The following is a 15,251-nucleotide window of genomic DNA, read 5'->3' as shown; positions in this document are numbered from 1 at the left end:
GGGGGGCACAGCACTGGAGGGAACCGGAGGCGAGTTCTCAGAGCAAGCACCAAAGACTTTCCGGTGGCTGCTGCACAGGGAAGGGACAAATGGAGGTTGCCGAGGACTGGCCAAGAGAGGGTTCTTTAATTTTTTTCTGTTTATGATGAGAGAGATAACAGAGTACTTACACGCTCTGGAAAGGACTTTGCAGAAGGAAGAATGGAAGGTGTCAGAGACATGGGGGAACCCACAGTGATTCCTCTCTGTGGGCCAAAGTGGTAGGACCTGGTACAGCACACAGTGCCTCTTGGGTCACCTGCCAGGTACTTAACCCGGGCACTTGGGCTCACCTGAGATCAGGAGAGTTTCTCAACTTCTCTGTGCTTAGTGTCCTGGCCATTAAATAGGGATGTTGAGGGCTGGATGGGTGAATACAGGGACAGCTGTTTGATGGGGTCCAGCGCTGTAAATGCCCTGCACAGGCACCTCCCCCTTCAGCTTGGAGCTTGGCATGTGCTGACTCTTCTACACATGCCTACCTGCTGAAGACCGTTAGTTGTGTGGACACTGGCCATGACAGTCCAGCTGGGCACCCCCCTGGAGCTCCTGGCAAGGAATTGGACTAGCCGCTTCTGGCCAAATTGGAGTCCCCTTGGAGAAGGGCCAGCCCCTCCCACCTTCATCTGCAGCTGCTCCTTGAGGCTGCTGGAAAATTGTCATAAAAAACACATGCACCCACGATGAGATGCAAAGAACACTTGTTCAGCTGGCATCCTTGGGCAGTGTACAGCCTACCCAGTTATGTCAACCTGTGCATCTCAGATGTGACGCCTGTCTCCAGGGAGCTGCTGAGAGCCCCTGGTCTGGGTCGAAACGGAACATAAGTGGTACCCCTTAAGAGCATAGGCCTCTATCTGTACCTCCCATTTGCTGATGCCCCCCATGGTGACACATGGTGGACACCTTCCATATATCCCTCCCATCAGTACTGTCATTTCCAGTGCACACTGACGGGCCACCCACCTGCCCCCTCACGTGCTAGTGCCAAGCAAGGACACATATGTGCAGCCTGCCCACGTGGCTCCTACAGACCTGTACCTGAAGGCCTTGCTGGGCCCCTGGTGTGTGCTGGCACCCCTGCCCCTGCTCCTCGCAAGCACAGGCAGGCAGACATGGCATGCGTGCTTCTCTCATGTGTACAGGAGGGTGGAGCTGGGGAGAGAGCTCCCCCGGCTCACTCCAGCCTAGGCCAGCCCTCTCCCCTGTCATCAGGCCTGCATGTACACACACGGCCAGTGCTGGAGGAGAAGGCAGGGCTGTGTTCCCTGACTTAGGAAGGCGGTGTATGAGTGTCCTGGGGCTGCCATAACAAACCCCCCCAGCCTGGGGTCCTCAAAACAACAGAAACGTATTGTCTCCCAGTCCTGGAGGGCAGGAGTCCACAGTCAGGTCGGCAGGGCCGTGCTCCCTCTGAAATCCGCAGGGAGCACCCTTTCTTGACTCTTCCAGCTTTGGGTGCTCGGGGTATCCTTGGCTTGTGACAGAATCACCCCGCCTGCCTCCATCTTCACATGGTCTTCCTCCCTATGTGTCTTTGTCATCTAAGGACACTTGTCATTGGATCTGGGGCCTACCCAAGTAATCCAGGATGACCTCATCTCCAGATTCCTAATTTAATTACAGCTGCAAAGACCTTTTCTAAGAAAGGTCACACTTATGGGGTCCAGGCATTAGGAGGGGGACACATCTTTTTGAAAGGCCACCACTCGACTCACTACAGAGGATGAGGGGTGCATTTGGAACTGCCAGGATTCCAGGACTGAGGGAACAGCTGGGGGTTGCACCAGCAGGGCAAGATAGGAGCTAACTCCAAGTCACCCTGATTTCTAGCCTCTTCATGTCCCTGAGTCCCAGACATCTTCCCTCCAAACCTTTGTCCTGTCTGCTCACCCCCAACCATGCCCTGTCTTGGAGGTGTGGGTCTCTTCAGGGACCCAACAGACTCCAAGGGGTTCCTTGAAGAGCACACGATCCAGGCCTTGTTTACTCCTCAACTTCTGATCCCGTAGAACTGAGCAGGCTCACCACTCTGCTGTGCTCCCTCGCCATCCACAGATGGCCACAACCCACAGCATGCTGCACCAGGCTTCACGTTCCTGAGGTCCCGGGCAGGGGCACACGCTGCCCTAGAGCCCCAACACTGGGCAACAGTTTTGAAGATAGAAATTAAGTGACCATGAGGGTGGGAAGGATGGGCCTGTGCTGGGTTTGTGGCAGCTGGGGGCTCTGGCTCAGCTCACATGGGATGCAGGTAAGTCACTGGGGGCAAGGAGGACAGCAGTGGGTGGTGAGTTGGAGGGCAGGCGGGCTGAAGCGGGGCAGCGGGGGGGCCAGGTGGCTAAGGCTGAGGGGGCACAGGCCCTGGGCCAAGGACCACGGGGAGCAGAGGGGCCCTTTGGAGCTGCCTGGAGCCCGGAGAATGGGGTCTCCAGGGAGGGCAGGCTCTGAGACAGGTGCCAGCGACTGGTTCATTTAAAGGAGGGGGAAAAGGGGGAACTCTTGCTGACCTTGGGAGGGGCACAAAGGGCTTATGAGGACCCGTGCCAGGAACAAAAGAGGAGCAGGCATCTCTCTGGCCTATTAGGGGTCTGGATGTGAAGAGAAGGGGGCCAGGGGCCAATGTCCCATGGCTGCCACCTTGGGGTCCCACTCAGGAGTCGGTAACGCCAGGTCTGAAACAGTCCATTCTCTTGATTTACACCGTTTCAATGCAGCGCCCCGCGCTCCGGACTCAAGACTCCGGGCCTTCCGTGCTGACATATCCCACGGGAGGGCCCTAGGGTCCCCAGGGCCGGCCGCAAGGGTGGCGACGCAAACCTGGCGGAGCTGGAGCCCCCGCCCCTGGAGCGCCCGCCAGATCACTCCGGAACGGGCGGGGGCGCGGGCAGTACGTGCGTCCCCAGGCCGAGGCCCCTCCTCGGTCCCAGCCCCGGCTACGTGCGCGGAGCCCCGCGGGTTCCCGGGGAGGTGCCGTCCCCCGCGGGGCGGGCGGGAGAGCGCCTGGGTCGTACCACCCCGCCGAGGCGGCGGGGGAGCGGCCGGCCAGGCAGCAGCGAGGAGCCCCAGGCCCCGCCCGGCAGGTGGCGGCCCCGCCCCGAGGCCGACGTGCGGAAAGGAACGCGCCGGCCGCGCCCGCGAGGGGCTGCGCGACGGTGGGCGTGGCGTCCGGCCCCCACCGCCCTCGCGCTCACTGGCTGCGGTGCAGCGGGGCGGGCCCGGCCCGGCCAGTCATTGGCCGCGGGACCCTCGTATTTGCATATGGGCCGGGAGCGGGGCGCGGGCGCCGAGCCGCGGGGGCGCGAGGGGGCCTCGGCCGCTGCCGAAGTTGGGCCGTGAGCTGGCGACGGCCCCGCGCCGGAGTCACAGGTGACGCTCGACGGGTCCCAGGCCGGCGGGCGGGGGCGCACCCCAGAGGCCCCCTCCCCCGCGGACTGTGGGGGCTCGGAAGCCCAAGTTGGAGAGGGAGGGGTCGGGGTGCGGGACGACCCCTCCGCCTGCCCGGTGGTCCCTCCAGGCGCAGGGCAGCCACTGCCCACCGCACACTGCGCTGCTTCGGACCCACTGTGCGTGTGACAGCGGCTGATCTGTCCCTGGGCAGCGCGACCGCCCCGGCCCCTCTGTGACCCGGCTCAGTCGGGCAGGGGGAGGCCACACCCGGTGGGAAGGCGCGCGCCAGGGAGGGGGTGGGGGGTCGAGGGACGAGGCCCTGTGGAAGGGTCCTCCGTCTGCACTTAGACACCCAGGGGCATGCGGGGGGGGGGGAACATTGCGGGGGCGCAGAGATGCCCTCTTGGAGGGAACTTTCTTTTCCTTGCATGTCACAGGGTGCCAGGATGTGCACAGTTCCTGGGACGGTCTTCTGGATGTCACGGCAGCCGCGGGGGTGGTGGTCAGACCCTTCGCCATCAGGACCGGAGCCTCTAGGACCAGCCTCCTGAGGGCACCTCTGGGAACTTTCTCAAGAAAGATAGTGACAGTTTTGGCTTTTCTGTGCATTTCTGCCACTTCAGCATGATCAGTAAGGGAGTGAGGACAGCAGAATCATTTGTGGTGCCTAGCAACACTCCACTCCGGAAGTGGGGGCACCTGGCGGAGCCCCTGTTCTGCCTTCTCTGCTGGCTGCTTACAAGGCCACAGTGGACATCTGCTGGTCAGCTGCTGGTCGTAGAGGAGGCCCAGAGCAGCTTCCGGGCCTACTGGTGCCGTGACGCCTGCGGCAGGCTCTGTGTCCTCTCTGGGCAGTGGGGCTTGATGGCTGGACCCAGCTTGAAGGCTGGGTCTGCAGTTGTCTAAGAAGCCTGAGGGACTTCCACGGACTTGGACTCCCTTTGGAAGGGCCCTGTCCCAATGGTCACTGTGGTGTCACACCCAGCAGGCTCAGTGGCGCCCGGTTCTGCAGGTGACTGTGGGGAAGCTGTGATGCCCTTGGGGTTGAGAACCAGCGGAGCTGACTTACTACAGGTGACCCTCAGTGAACCCCGGTATGCTCAGCCAGCCTGAGGGCACTTCCCACAGGGTGTGGAAAGGAACACTGAAGACAGTAGGGGCTCCAGCGCCATCCGCCAACACTGCCTGGTCCTGAAAGGCAACCGTGACCAGTAACCAGGGTCCTCACACTAGCAGGGTCCTGTGTCAGCTATTGGGGGTGCTGGCCTGGCCTGGCCCTGCCACGAACTGGACATGTGGGGGGAGCTGGGCCTTTCCTCACAGTTCACACTGTTTTCTACACTTTAGAACTCAAAAGTAAACTGCACTTCTGCGATTTTTTGGTGGAGTGGGACTTTATCCTCCTGAGCAGTCAGAGGCGCCTGGCTGCCCGAGGACCCCTTCTGATGTGAAGAGGGCTTGGTAGCTTGCTCAGAGCCAGTAGCAGGCCAGGGACAAGACCCTGGCAGTGGCTTCAGAAGTAACAGGTATCTCTGGGAAAGAGACACAGACCAGGGGGTGTGAGCTCCACCAGCTCTGTGCCTGCTTCCTTTGGGGGCTGGGACACTTGGTGGGGAGCTCGTGACACCAGGGAGGGCTGGGGCTAGTCCCGCCCTGTCCCATGAGTGTAGGATGGTCCCTGGATGGCACCTGGCTTTGCCTTTGCTGGCCTGTGCACTCAGCTTGGGAGGTGAACCTCATGCAGGGGCTCAGGGCCGTTATCCGGAGGTCCATCCAAGTTCCTTGAGTGGGTGAGGGCTGCAGGTGAGGGGAGCAGGCCCCTCGGACCTGGTGGTGATTGCCCACAGTCCTCAGCTCCTCCACCAGGGCACAGCCTCATCAGCCTTTCCACTCGGGCTGCACCCCATGTGATCCTGTGCTTGGGCCTGTCTGGGGCCACAGGTCAGGCCAGTCCAGGTCCCCAGGAACAGGCTGCTGAGTGTGGCTGGGCTGGGAGCTTCGCAGAGAGGAAGCCTGGGCTGGCTTCCCCGACACCAAGGTTGGAAGTCTCCTGCCACTTGGCCTGTCCAGCCATTCCCCGTCTCTGCACCCCCTCAGGCAGGGAGTCCCCAGTCCTGTTTACTCCCCACAAACTGTGCTCTTGGCTTCCTTGCTCCTCATGCTTAGAACTTCATGTCTCCTATGGTCTGCCCCAAAGAAGTGGGGAGCACTGGGCCCGACTCAGGGGCCACCCCAAGAGAAGGCTGACTCCATCCCAAGGATGCCTACCCCAAAACAGGGCAAAGACCCTCTATGATCTATCATGTCCCCGTTCCGTCTCTCAATACCACCCCCAAGGCTTAGGGCCCCCCCACAAATTCCAATCGTAGCCACAGCCCTCGGGGCTGAGAGGCTGAGAGCCTGCAGCCTGGCCAAGGTCAGGACGGATTTGGACACCTGCCCTGATTCCAAGGCTGCAGCCACACAGCAGAGGCTTCACACCCACCTGGGGAGCAGAGTGGCAGCCACACCCTCGCAAGGCCCACAAAGCTCCCTGTGCCCGCCCCACAAGCTCACAGACTCAGTCAACCTGACAGGCAGGTCTGGTGTGTCCTCGAGTCCTCACGTCCAGGAGCCACCCCAGAGTGGGCGGCAGTTGTGCTGCTGGTGAGCAGGCCAGAGGAAGGGAAGCCAGTGGGAGAGGCATCCAGAAACCTAAGCCAGGGCTGAAGCTTCTTCAGGCCCCAGACCACCCATGTCCAGCGGCAGGTCAGGCTGTGGAGGAGAGCCCCTGGGGGTGGGTGGGCATAACAGCCTGAAATGTGAGGCCCTGGGAGCACCAGTCTTGGATCTGACTGGCCACTGACCCTGGGAGAGCCCCTTCTCAGGAGCCCTAACTGTGGCCAGCCCTGGGCAGCTCAGATACTCCCCAGGCACCCCGAGTGGAGTCTCAAGGGCTAGACCCCAAAGACCCTGCCCAGCGTGGCCTCAGGACAGTCAAACCACTCTCAGCAGTTTATTCAGGTTTGAGTGTCGTGATGGGGGAGGCAGCATGCACACATGTGGTGAAGAAATCTCCCACGTGAGCACATCCCCACAGACTGAACAGTGTCCACGACTCTGCCATCCCCAAAAGGAACCATGGCCTTTGGGGCCTTGCAAGTTCTGAGCTGGCCATGCCCCAAGCTTCTCCAGGGGGCTTGGCAGAGTTGGCAAGGATTAAGGCGAGAGTCCCCAGCCTCCCCCCGTCCCCTGCAGCAGAAACCTCAGGGATCCGAGGTCTTGGGCCCAGGGCATGAGGGCTTCCAGTTGCATGGGGGAAGGAGTTCTCTAGGACCACCGACTCTTCTCTTGTCCAGGCCGGGCTGGCCTCAGCTGCCATCGCTCATGTCATCAGAGCCCAGGGGTGGGCTGGCAGTGGGCATTTACTCTGGGGCAGAAGCTGCTACCTCCAGGAGTTCTGCCTTATGGGGGCAACTGTGGAAAAGACACAGGCTGAGAGGCTGAGGAGTCACAGGAGGACCTCATCCCACCCCCGGAGGGAGATGGACATACCCTCCGGGCTCAGACTGGACAGTAGGGCAGGACTCCGGGGGGCTCCCAGGAGGGGCTTTTCACTGGTTGGAGGCAGAAGGTCCTATGGGGAGAGCAGGTCAGTGTGGAGCTGTGCACGGTGCCCCACGGACCCAACTTTCCTCCAGAACCACTGACCTGTGTGCCAGGAGCCCTGTCTGGCTGTGGGGTCAGTGGCAGTGCAGCCCCTGTCTGCTGGATGAACTGCTGCAGGTTACACTGACGCAGCTCCCGGTTCAGCTCCTCAAGCTCCTGGGCCTGGGCCTGGAGCACATGGGACCGCAGCGGGCACAGTCATGGAGCTCCAGGCCTGGTGCTCTCCCTCGTGGGATCAGAAGCTAACCCCCTAGCCCCCCGAGTCAGGGCTGAGGTCCCGTGAGCTCACCTGCAGGGCGTGCTCTGCAGCCTCCAGAGCCCTGCTCACCAGGGCCAAGCTGCCCTGCAGCTCCGCACTCTGCCGCTCCTGGGCAGCCAGGTCCTGGCGCAGGCGCTCCACGGCCGACGCTGTGGGCGATGGGGGTCCAGGGGCCTCTGTGGCCAGGTGCAGCTTGGCCTCCAGGGCACGGGCCTTGGCATGCAGGGCCTGCAGCCGGGCAGCATGCTCCGCTGTGGCTGCGCTCAGCGCCTGCAGGCGTGCCTGCCCCTCACGCTCCCTCGCCTGCTCCCTCCGCAGCTCCTGGCCCCAGAAGGCCTCCTGGCCCAGCTCCGCAGCGTTCCTTTGTACCCTCTGCTCCAGGCCCTGCAGGTCTGCCCAGCAGCCTGGCACGGGGGCCACTGGGGCCACAGGCTCGGGCAGCACAGGGCTAGAGGCCAGCCAGGGGGAGCCCAGGTTGAAGGTCAGTACTTCGTGGGGCTCACGGCTCAGTGCCAGTCGCGGCTTTGGGGGGAGGCTGGCACGGATTGGGCAGCGCTCAGGGGGTGGGCAGCTGTCTGAGGAGGGCCTCCCAGCGAGGCTGGGCCCTGTCCGCCTCAGGACAAACTGGACATCACTGGCAAACTGTCCACAGGTAGCCTGGGCACCCACTGGACACTCCTGGGGCTGCAGCTGCCGCTCCTTCTCCCTGAGACGCTGCACCAGTACAAAGCGGCCCGTCTGACCTGGGGTGGGGGAGAGGGGTCAGCCCACATCCTCCCACCCAGTCCACTGGGATTCAGGTATTGGGGAAGAGCAAGAGGGATCAGCAACCGGTCCCACCCTCCTCGGGCCAGGCCCTACCCCAGGTCCACCTGTTGGGCCTGTCTGTCCCTGCGGGGACTCACCTATAGCTTGGGCCAGTGCGATGACCACTTCCTGACAGGTGGTCTGCTCCGAGACCCCACACACCACGCGCTGGACGCCGTCCACCCACACCTTCAGCTCCATGGCCGCAGGTCCCGAGAGCATCCCTGACTGCAGGCCAAGGCCAAAGGGTCGAGCCCTGCCGAGCGCCACCACAGCCTGGTCCTCGTCTCCTGCTCCTCCCGGCCTGGCCCTCACCCCAGAACTGGATCAGGGCAGCCGCCCTGCTCCTCGGTGCCCAGCCCTCCCCGCGGGCCACGCATTCCTGGGGTGGGGGTAGTCAAGACCAGCCCCCTCCAAGGGGAACAGCCGCCCTCCTGGAGCACTCGGCGCTTCCCACTCCCGAGCTCCTCCCGCCCCGCCCCACTCCCGGAACAAGGCGAATCATTAACCAGATGCAGGACTTCCTGCCCCTCCAGTCACCTGGCGCGGAGGGCACTGCCCCTCCCGCGGGGTGCCGTCCCCAGGCACACGTGAACTCGGCACCCCGCTGCCATAGGAACGCGCCCTCCCCGCGACTCAGACCTCGGCGGTCCCGGCCCCACCGAGCCCGGCGCAGGCAGCCCCCTCCCAGTCCCGCCGATCGCTGCGCTCGCCCCGGAGGCCGCCAACCCCGCCGCGGGCGGGTGCAGATGGGCGCGGTCCCCACGGGACGAGTTGCCGGCCAGGCCGGCTCCGCACTCAGCAAGCTCCGCGTCTCAGCGCAGCTCACCTGGTCTCCCGCCGGCCTCCGGGGTCTGGACTCGAACCGGCTCCTTCAGAGCGCCCGGCGCGGTCGCAACCTGCCTCCTGCCGCGCAGCGGGAGCGCCCCGGCCCGCCACTCCATTGGCCCGCAGCCCGTGCGCCCAGCCCTACGCGCCTCCATTGGTTCCTCGGTGCGCCCCGCCCGCCCCACGCCCACGTTCATTGGCCACTTTTTATGTGCCCACCCCTCCCCTCCCCATTGGCTTCCCGCCCGCCCCGCCCCCGGCGGCGCCCAGGTGTGGGCGGGGCTTGGCGGCTCCGAGTGGCGGGTGGAGTCCGGGTCCACTCATGCCGGAAGCCCGCGAACCACGCGGAACCGCGTCCCAGCCGGCAGCTCGCGGGCGGCGCGTGGGGCAGGTGTCTGGCCCCATTCCCCGGCCCACTTCCTCGGAAGCCGCCCACTCTGATGAGTCTCCTGTCTAGAGAGGGGGCGCCGGCCTGGGACCCCGAAAGCCCGCCAGAGCCCAGAGGGCCCCCTGCCTGATGGGCCCCTCCGACCCCGCTCCCTCAGGGCCCGCGGCGGCCGTCGTCGGGACACACAGGGCTGGGGGGGCTGTGAGCCCCCAAGGAGGGGAGGTGGAGCTGGTGGGCCGCTGTCCCTCTCTGGCTGCAATCAGGTTGACAGCCCTTGTGGGTGAGGGTGCCCGCCCCCAAGATTGCCGGGGACAAAGACCCTGGGCTCCTTGTGTGAGGTTCCCTTCCCCCCACCCTTTCAGTGGGGCCCAGTGCCCTCCTGAGCTGTGGACACGCTTCTCTGCCTGCTGTCCCATGGGAGAGCCTCAGCAAGCTCATCAGCTGTGGCCCCTCAGTCTCAATGTTCTGGACAGCACTGAGCCTCTCTGCGCGGTCAGACTGCGCTGTGTGTGTGGGGGGGTCTTCCCGGCCTGCCCCTGTCCTGCCCCCATCTTGCCCAGCACAGGAGGCCCCACAGGAATGGAAATTGAAAGTCTGAATAAATGAATGATGAATGAATGAAGGTGAGGTGGGGGGCAAAGGCTGGAGGGCACTTGTGGTTAGGTCTGGGGCCTCAATTTTGCTCCAGGGTAGAAGAAACAGTTGTCATGGTTATGGGAATGTCCCCAGGGCACCCTGTCGTGGCCCAGGCGGTGGAGATGGACAGGGGAAGGTGAGGTTTCTGGCGAGACCGTCAACCTCTGAGGGCAGAGGCTGTGGAAGGCACTCGGGTGGGAGTTAAGAGTTCTGCAAGCCCCTCCCCCAGCTCCCCAGGGTTATCCACTGCTTCCTCTTCTGCTCATCAGCCTGGTCCACTGAGACCTGCACTCTTAGGTCCCGCTGGCTCGTGGACACACAGAGCAGCAATGCACGCAATCAATCGCCACGGTCAGGCTGGGGAGGGACCGTGGGAGCCTCCCTCAGGGTTGGTTGGGGGGGTGGGGCTGAGCGCTGACCATGGCAGGCCGTGCTGGCCACTCTGTGGTCCCCTGGGCCTGTGGAGATAAGTTGGGCAGCAGCTCAGCTTCTCACAGCTTCTTCAGGCTGGACCAGCCCCCAGGAGGAGGAGGTGGGCCCTGGTCTGGGGTCTCCCCAGAGGCTCCTAGTAACAAACAGCCCCTCCCCTTCTGGGTGCTGGTATCCATGGCAACGCCATAGAGCCTTTCTCTCCCCAGGCCTGCCTGGATTTCAGGCTTTAGGTGAGTGCTGGGGATAGGGCTCTGGGTCTGGGGGGACATGGGTGTGGAGGGTAAAGGACCAGAACCTCAGGGAACCCTTGCTGTAGGCTGGGGCAGGACCTCAAGTACCAGACGGCAAGGGTGAGGTGGAGGAGACCACAGGGAATGTCGAGAGCCAGGGACATGTTGCCTGGGGGTGTAACCTGCTGCCCTGGCCTGGTCAGAAACACACAGGTGTGGTCACCCACATGACCAGCAGTCTGGTGTCCTACGGGATTGAGACACACACCCACACCCACACCCCCCCCAAACACACACGGGCCTCCGCGGGCATCCAGCCATGGAAGGAGAGCCCCGCAGAGGTACCCAGGACGCAGGCAGACAGCCCCACCACCCCTCTCAACTCTTCCAAGAACATCAAGAATGGCCTCCAAGTCTTACCAAGAGGCTGGAGACGACGAGGAATGTGTTCTCTCGTCCCTGGTGGACAGGGAGCCAGTCAGTGGCCACCTGGGGCCTCCAGCTGGCACACCTGAAGACCTTGTGACTCCCACATACCTGAAGGACACCAAGCCAAGCTCCACACCAGTAGTCTCCATCAACCTGCAGTAAGGAGGGGATGGAGGGGTGGTCGGTCCGCCATTGAGCCAGGCCAGCCAGAGGGCAGGGCCTCATCAGGCACCTGGGCTGCGGGCATTGCAGGCTGTCCCCTGAAGGCCTGGACCCCCACACCCTGGCGCTGCTGTGGAGGCAGCGGGAGCTGGAGATCCAGGCCCTGCGGTGTGCCCTCCAGAACTGCTGGGATGCCCGGCATGGCCACATCCTGCAGGAGGTGGCTGGACTTCCACTCGAGAGGTCAGCAGCGAAACACTAGTCCCCCAGCCCTGGCTTGACTCCAACCCCAACCTCTGATCCTGACCCTTACCCTGACCTTTGCCTCTAGGCCTAGTCCTTACCTGACCCTAATCCCCAACCTTAACTGTGAAAAAGTTGATACACTGTAAACCTGCGGCGACCATAACCCTGAAGGTGGGTGCTGAACTCCACCCAGACCTCTCAGAGCCTGACCGAGCCTGGCCAGACCTGGCTCAGCCACATTCTTATGCCCTCCTTGTCTGCTGAGCCAGAGGTGGGGGGCGCTGTCACCCCTTCTCCCAGGAGCTCTTGCGGTCAGGAAAAGCTCCTGCAGATCCAGGTCCAGAAGCTGACTGTGGAGTTAAAGGAGCAGAAGAAACAGGCCCAGCTGGTGAGGCCTCAGGAAGCTGGGCGGGGGTTGGTCTTGGAGGCGGGGTCTGAGAAGACCCCACCCACCCTTGGACCCCCCCTGGAGCAGGAGAAGGAGCATTTGGAGAAGCAGCTGCTGCAAACCAGCACCGCGCTCCAGCAGCTGGAGGCTGAGCTGCAGGCCATGCACAAGTCTTGCCTCCTGCATCTGGCCCGCGCCTCCTGGCTGGGCCGTATGCTGCGGTCGTCTACTGGCAGCGTGGAGGTGAGCCTGTGCACCGGGTCCATGCTGCTCACCCACGTCTCCTTCCCAGACCTCCTTGGACTTCCCTCATAGCCAGGGTGCCTGGAACAGGGAGGATGGAGCCCCTGGCCCTGCCCACCTGGCACTTAGCAGGTGTATGCCTCAGGTCCAAGGGAAGAGATGCCTTGCAGGGAGTGGTGCCCTTCTCCCAGGCCCTGCCCACTGTCCTCCGGGCCCCCTCTTGCAGGTGGTGACTGCAGAGACCCTAATGGACCTCAGTGATGGATCTGAGAGTGATGAGACTTCCCCTGCTTGGGAGGTGAGCAATGTCCCCCACATTCATTCGTGGCTCTGCAGGCGTGCAGGGGGCGGGGGCACATGCCTGTTGCGTGTGTCCTGGCCAGGGTTTCCGGCTGGAGGATGTGGACTGGAACAGCATCGCCCGTCGATACCCCAACCTCTTAACTGACATCAAGTTGAACTTGGATCACAGGTAACTGGGCTGGACAGGGACACACTCAGGGGTCCCGGGAGGGAGGGCTTGCCTTGGCCCATGTGGACCAGCGTCCAAGTTCCACCCTTAGAGTCCCTGGACAAGTCACTTGAACTTTGCAAGTGTCAGTGTTCTGATCTGTAGAACAGAGATGCAGGGAAAGGCTCCTGGGCTGTCTGTGTCCTGCCACGAGCCCTTTCCTGGACCGGGTCCTAGAGACTGGGACCACAAGTTGGTGTGCTCTGCCAGCCTTGGGAAGGCTGGATTCGGGTAGGGCTGGGGTCCTGGAGTGAAGCCAAGTGGCCAGTGAGCAAATGGTGGCCCACAGGCACCCTGGGCCCTGGCTGCCCCCAGAACTCCCACCAGCCCCACCACCGGACGACCGGGGCTCAGAGCTATGCACACAACACATGGAGCGGCATCTCAAGAGTGTGGAGTGGAGCTCTCTGCCGTTGGGGAGCACCAGCAGCTCAGGGGGCACCAGCAGCTCCGGGGGCGCCGACTCTGACTCTAGCAGTCACCAGCGGGACATGAGGTTTCCAGTGCATGTGACAAGGCACCCGCCCCAGGCACCAGGCCATGCTTCTGAGCAGACAGAGTCGCAGGCCAGGAGCTTCCACAGGGGCTCACAGGCAGAGCCTGCAGGTGGGGTGGGGCGAACTCCCCTGGTTCCTTCCTTCTGTCCTGCAGGGCTGTGATCTCTGCCCAAAGCCCTAAACGGGGTCTGTAACCGCTAGGCCTTCTCTGTACCCACAAAGAGGCCGTGGCGGGGGGCCTCTCTGGCCTCATCTCCAGGGGTTCGGGTGCTGTGTTTCAACCTTCCCCCCAAAAAAGTACTTTAAACTATGCCTCTGCATCCCTCAGCCCCTGGGTCCAGCCACCCCTCCTGCCCTGAATCTGACCCCACTGCTGCTCCTCTCCCACGTGGACCCTCAGGGCGCTGCAAGCCAGCTGGCCTCACAGACGTCCCCAGTGGGTGCTCCATATGGGGGTCCCTCTCACGGACAGGCCTCCTCTCCGTGGATCTCCCAGAAACCCACTCAGAGGGCCTGGGCAAGACCGTCCTGGTACCCAGGTTCTGTGCAACTCCAGACCACCGGCAGCCTGGGCACAGATGGAGGTGAGGGAGTGCGGCAGCCCCCAGCGCAGGGCCAGGAGCTGGTCTCCCAGCCGAAGCGGGGCAGACCGGCCCAAGTGACTCGGCCCTTCCTGCCCCAGCCAGACGAGCTCCTGCCTGAAGATCGTGGCCGTGAGCCGTCGCAAGAGGTTCGTCCGCATCCTCAACGAGTCGCAGGAGGAGACCGCTGACCTGGGTGGCTTCACGCTGCAGCAGCTCTCGTGCCACTTTCCCGTGCGCATGTACCGCTTCCCGCCCCACACGCTGCTGGCGCCACGGCACCACGTCACGGTGCGCCCCCGCTCCCCGCAAGCCCTCACGCCCCGGCCCCTCACCCGCCCCCTCACCCGCGCCCGGCGTTGTCCCCAGGTATGGGGCGAGGGGCCTGACAGCAGCAAGAAACAGCCGCCGTCGTCCCTGGCCCAGGAGCCTATCTACTTCCACTCCAACCGGGGCTGCGTGACTCTCCTCCTGAGCCCCAAGGGCGAGGTCAGTGCGGGTCCCGACCGGGGGGCTGTGGGGAAGGTATCGCGGGGTGGGGGTGACCGCGCGCCCCTCCTGCCCACAGGTCCTCAGCGAGCACCAGGCCCCGCACTGCGTGACCCCCGTCTCGAAGATCTTCGACGACAATACCGACTTGTCCATTGACCGCTTCCCGCTCCCAGACGCCCGGCCCGGGGCCAACATCTGCGAGCAGCGGCGCGCGTCCCGACCCCCGCCCCACGGCCGGGTGCGCGAGGCCGGGGCGGGGCGCCTGAGGCCGGGGTGGGGACCGCTACTTCGCCTCCTCCCCCGGCGCCGCCCCGCGAGAGTCGTCCTCCCACTCGCACCCCCGACCCCCGACAGGACCGTACCCTCACTTCCGCAGGCCCCGCCCTCGCCAGCCCCGCCCCCCACTTCCCCAGGCCCCGCCCCGCCAGCACCGCCCCTTTCCGCGGGCGGGCTCTGGCCCTCACCACCCCCTCGGCCCACCAGGACGCGGGCCCTGTTGCCGCGCCTGAGCACCAGCAAGCTCTTCCACCCGCCGGAGGTGCCAGCGCGTCCCGCGAGCGCAGAGACCCACGCGCGGAAGCTCCTGCCCGCGGTCCCCCGTGAGCGCGCGCGGGGACGCGGAGGGAGGGGCGGACCCCCATCAGTCTCCCACGCAGAGGGCCGGCTGGGCATCACCGACTGCCAGGCCAAGAAGGAGCACAGGCTTCGGGTGAGTGCCGCGTGCTGCGTGTGTGGGCCAGACCCCTCCCTCCCCAGGCCCCGCCTCTCGCCCCGCCCCCGCGTGGGCCCCGCCCCTCCCGCGCCCTGCAGGTGTGCGGGAAGAGCGTGGACCGGGGTTGCCCGATGGTGGCGCTGTCGGTCCGGGGCACGGCCGAGAGCAGATTCGGTTTCCGCTTCCTCAGCTGCCCGCCCATCACCGCGGACGCGTGCGGGCGTGTGTAGGACCAGTGTAGGGCGGGAATTCTGGCGCCTGCGCTCACCGGCCGTCTCTGTGACTGCGGCGGCGGCGGGGCCAGCACGGGAGGCGGGAGAGAGTCGTGGGAGT

General features: G+C 64.2%; 2 protein-coding genes across 8 annotated transcripts; one reads left to right on the top strand and one right to left on the bottom strand.

Annotated features, from left to right (window-relative positions):
• Window positions 1–6,400: 6,400 nt before the first annotated feature.
• Window positions 6,401–9,108, bottom strand: RASSF7 (Ras association domain family member 7). 7 transcript variants are annotated; one of them, XM_081063357.1, is made up of 6 exons: window positions 8,973–9,108; window positions 8,242–8,371; window positions 7,367–8,079; window positions 7,120–7,245; window positions 6,964–7,045; window positions 6,401–6,885 (listed from the first exon to the last, which is right to left on the bottom strand). In XM_081063357.1, exons 2-6 carry the CDS (start codon window positions 8,363–8,365, stop codon window positions 6,854–6,856), a joined length of 1,077 nt encoding a protein of 358 aa, XP_080919483.1. In that variant the 5' UTR covers window positions 8,366–8,371; window positions 8,973–9,108; the 3' UTR covers window positions 6,401–6,853. The 7 variants fall into 7 exon arrangements, with proteins under 7 accessions (XP_080919483.1, XP_080919482.1, XP_080919479.1 ...); XM_081063356.1 differs by having other exon boundaries at window positions 6,401–6,903; window positions 8,973–9,104; XM_081063353.1 differs by having other exon boundaries at window positions 8,242–8,447; window positions 8,973–9,094.
• Window positions 9,109–11,059: 1,951 nt separating this feature from the next.
• On the top strand, window positions 11,060–15,148 carry LMNTD2 (lamin tail domain containing 2; the record flags this gene model as incomplete). The annotated part of the gene is made up of 11 exons (XM_081064287.1): window positions 11,060–11,244; window positions 11,339–11,491; window positions 11,795–11,882; window positions 11,970–12,125; window positions 12,352–12,548; window positions 12,893–13,291; window positions 13,442–13,717; window positions 13,807–14,005; window positions 14,084–14,203; window positions 14,283–14,915; window positions 15,017–15,148. The coding sequence occupies 11 exons, from the start codon at window positions 11,060–11,062 to the stop codon at window positions 15,146–15,148; spliced, it is 2,538 nt and encodes an 845-aa protein (XP_080920413.1).
• Window positions 15,149–15,251: the final 103 nt, after the last annotated feature.

This window comes from Rhinolophus hipposideros, assembly GCF_964194185.1.
Source record: "Rhinolophus hipposideros genome assembly, chromosome: 10".
Taxonomy (NCBI): domain Eukaryota; kingdom Metazoa; phylum Chordata; class Mammalia; order Chiroptera; family Rhinolophidae; genus Rhinolophus; species Rhinolophus hipposideros.
Note: the sequence above shows the minus strand (reverse complement) of the source record. Positions and strands in the feature narration are given on the sequence as shown.

Excerpts from the sequence above, each read along its gene's own strand:
- RASSF7 (XM_081063356.1), bottom strand. The coding sequence starts at position 8,365 with ATGCTCTCGGGACCTGCGGCCATGGAGCTGAAGGTGTGGGTGGACGGC. Across the intron at positions 7,246-7,366 it reads CTGCAGAGCACGCCCTGCAG|GCCCAGGCCCAGGAGCTTGA; the intron begins GTGAGCTCACGG and ends CATGTGCTCCAG. Across the intron at positions 7,046-7,119 it reads ACAGGGCTCCTGGCACACAG|GACCTTCTGCCTCCAACCAG; the intron begins GTCAGTGGTTCT and ends CTCTCCCCATAG.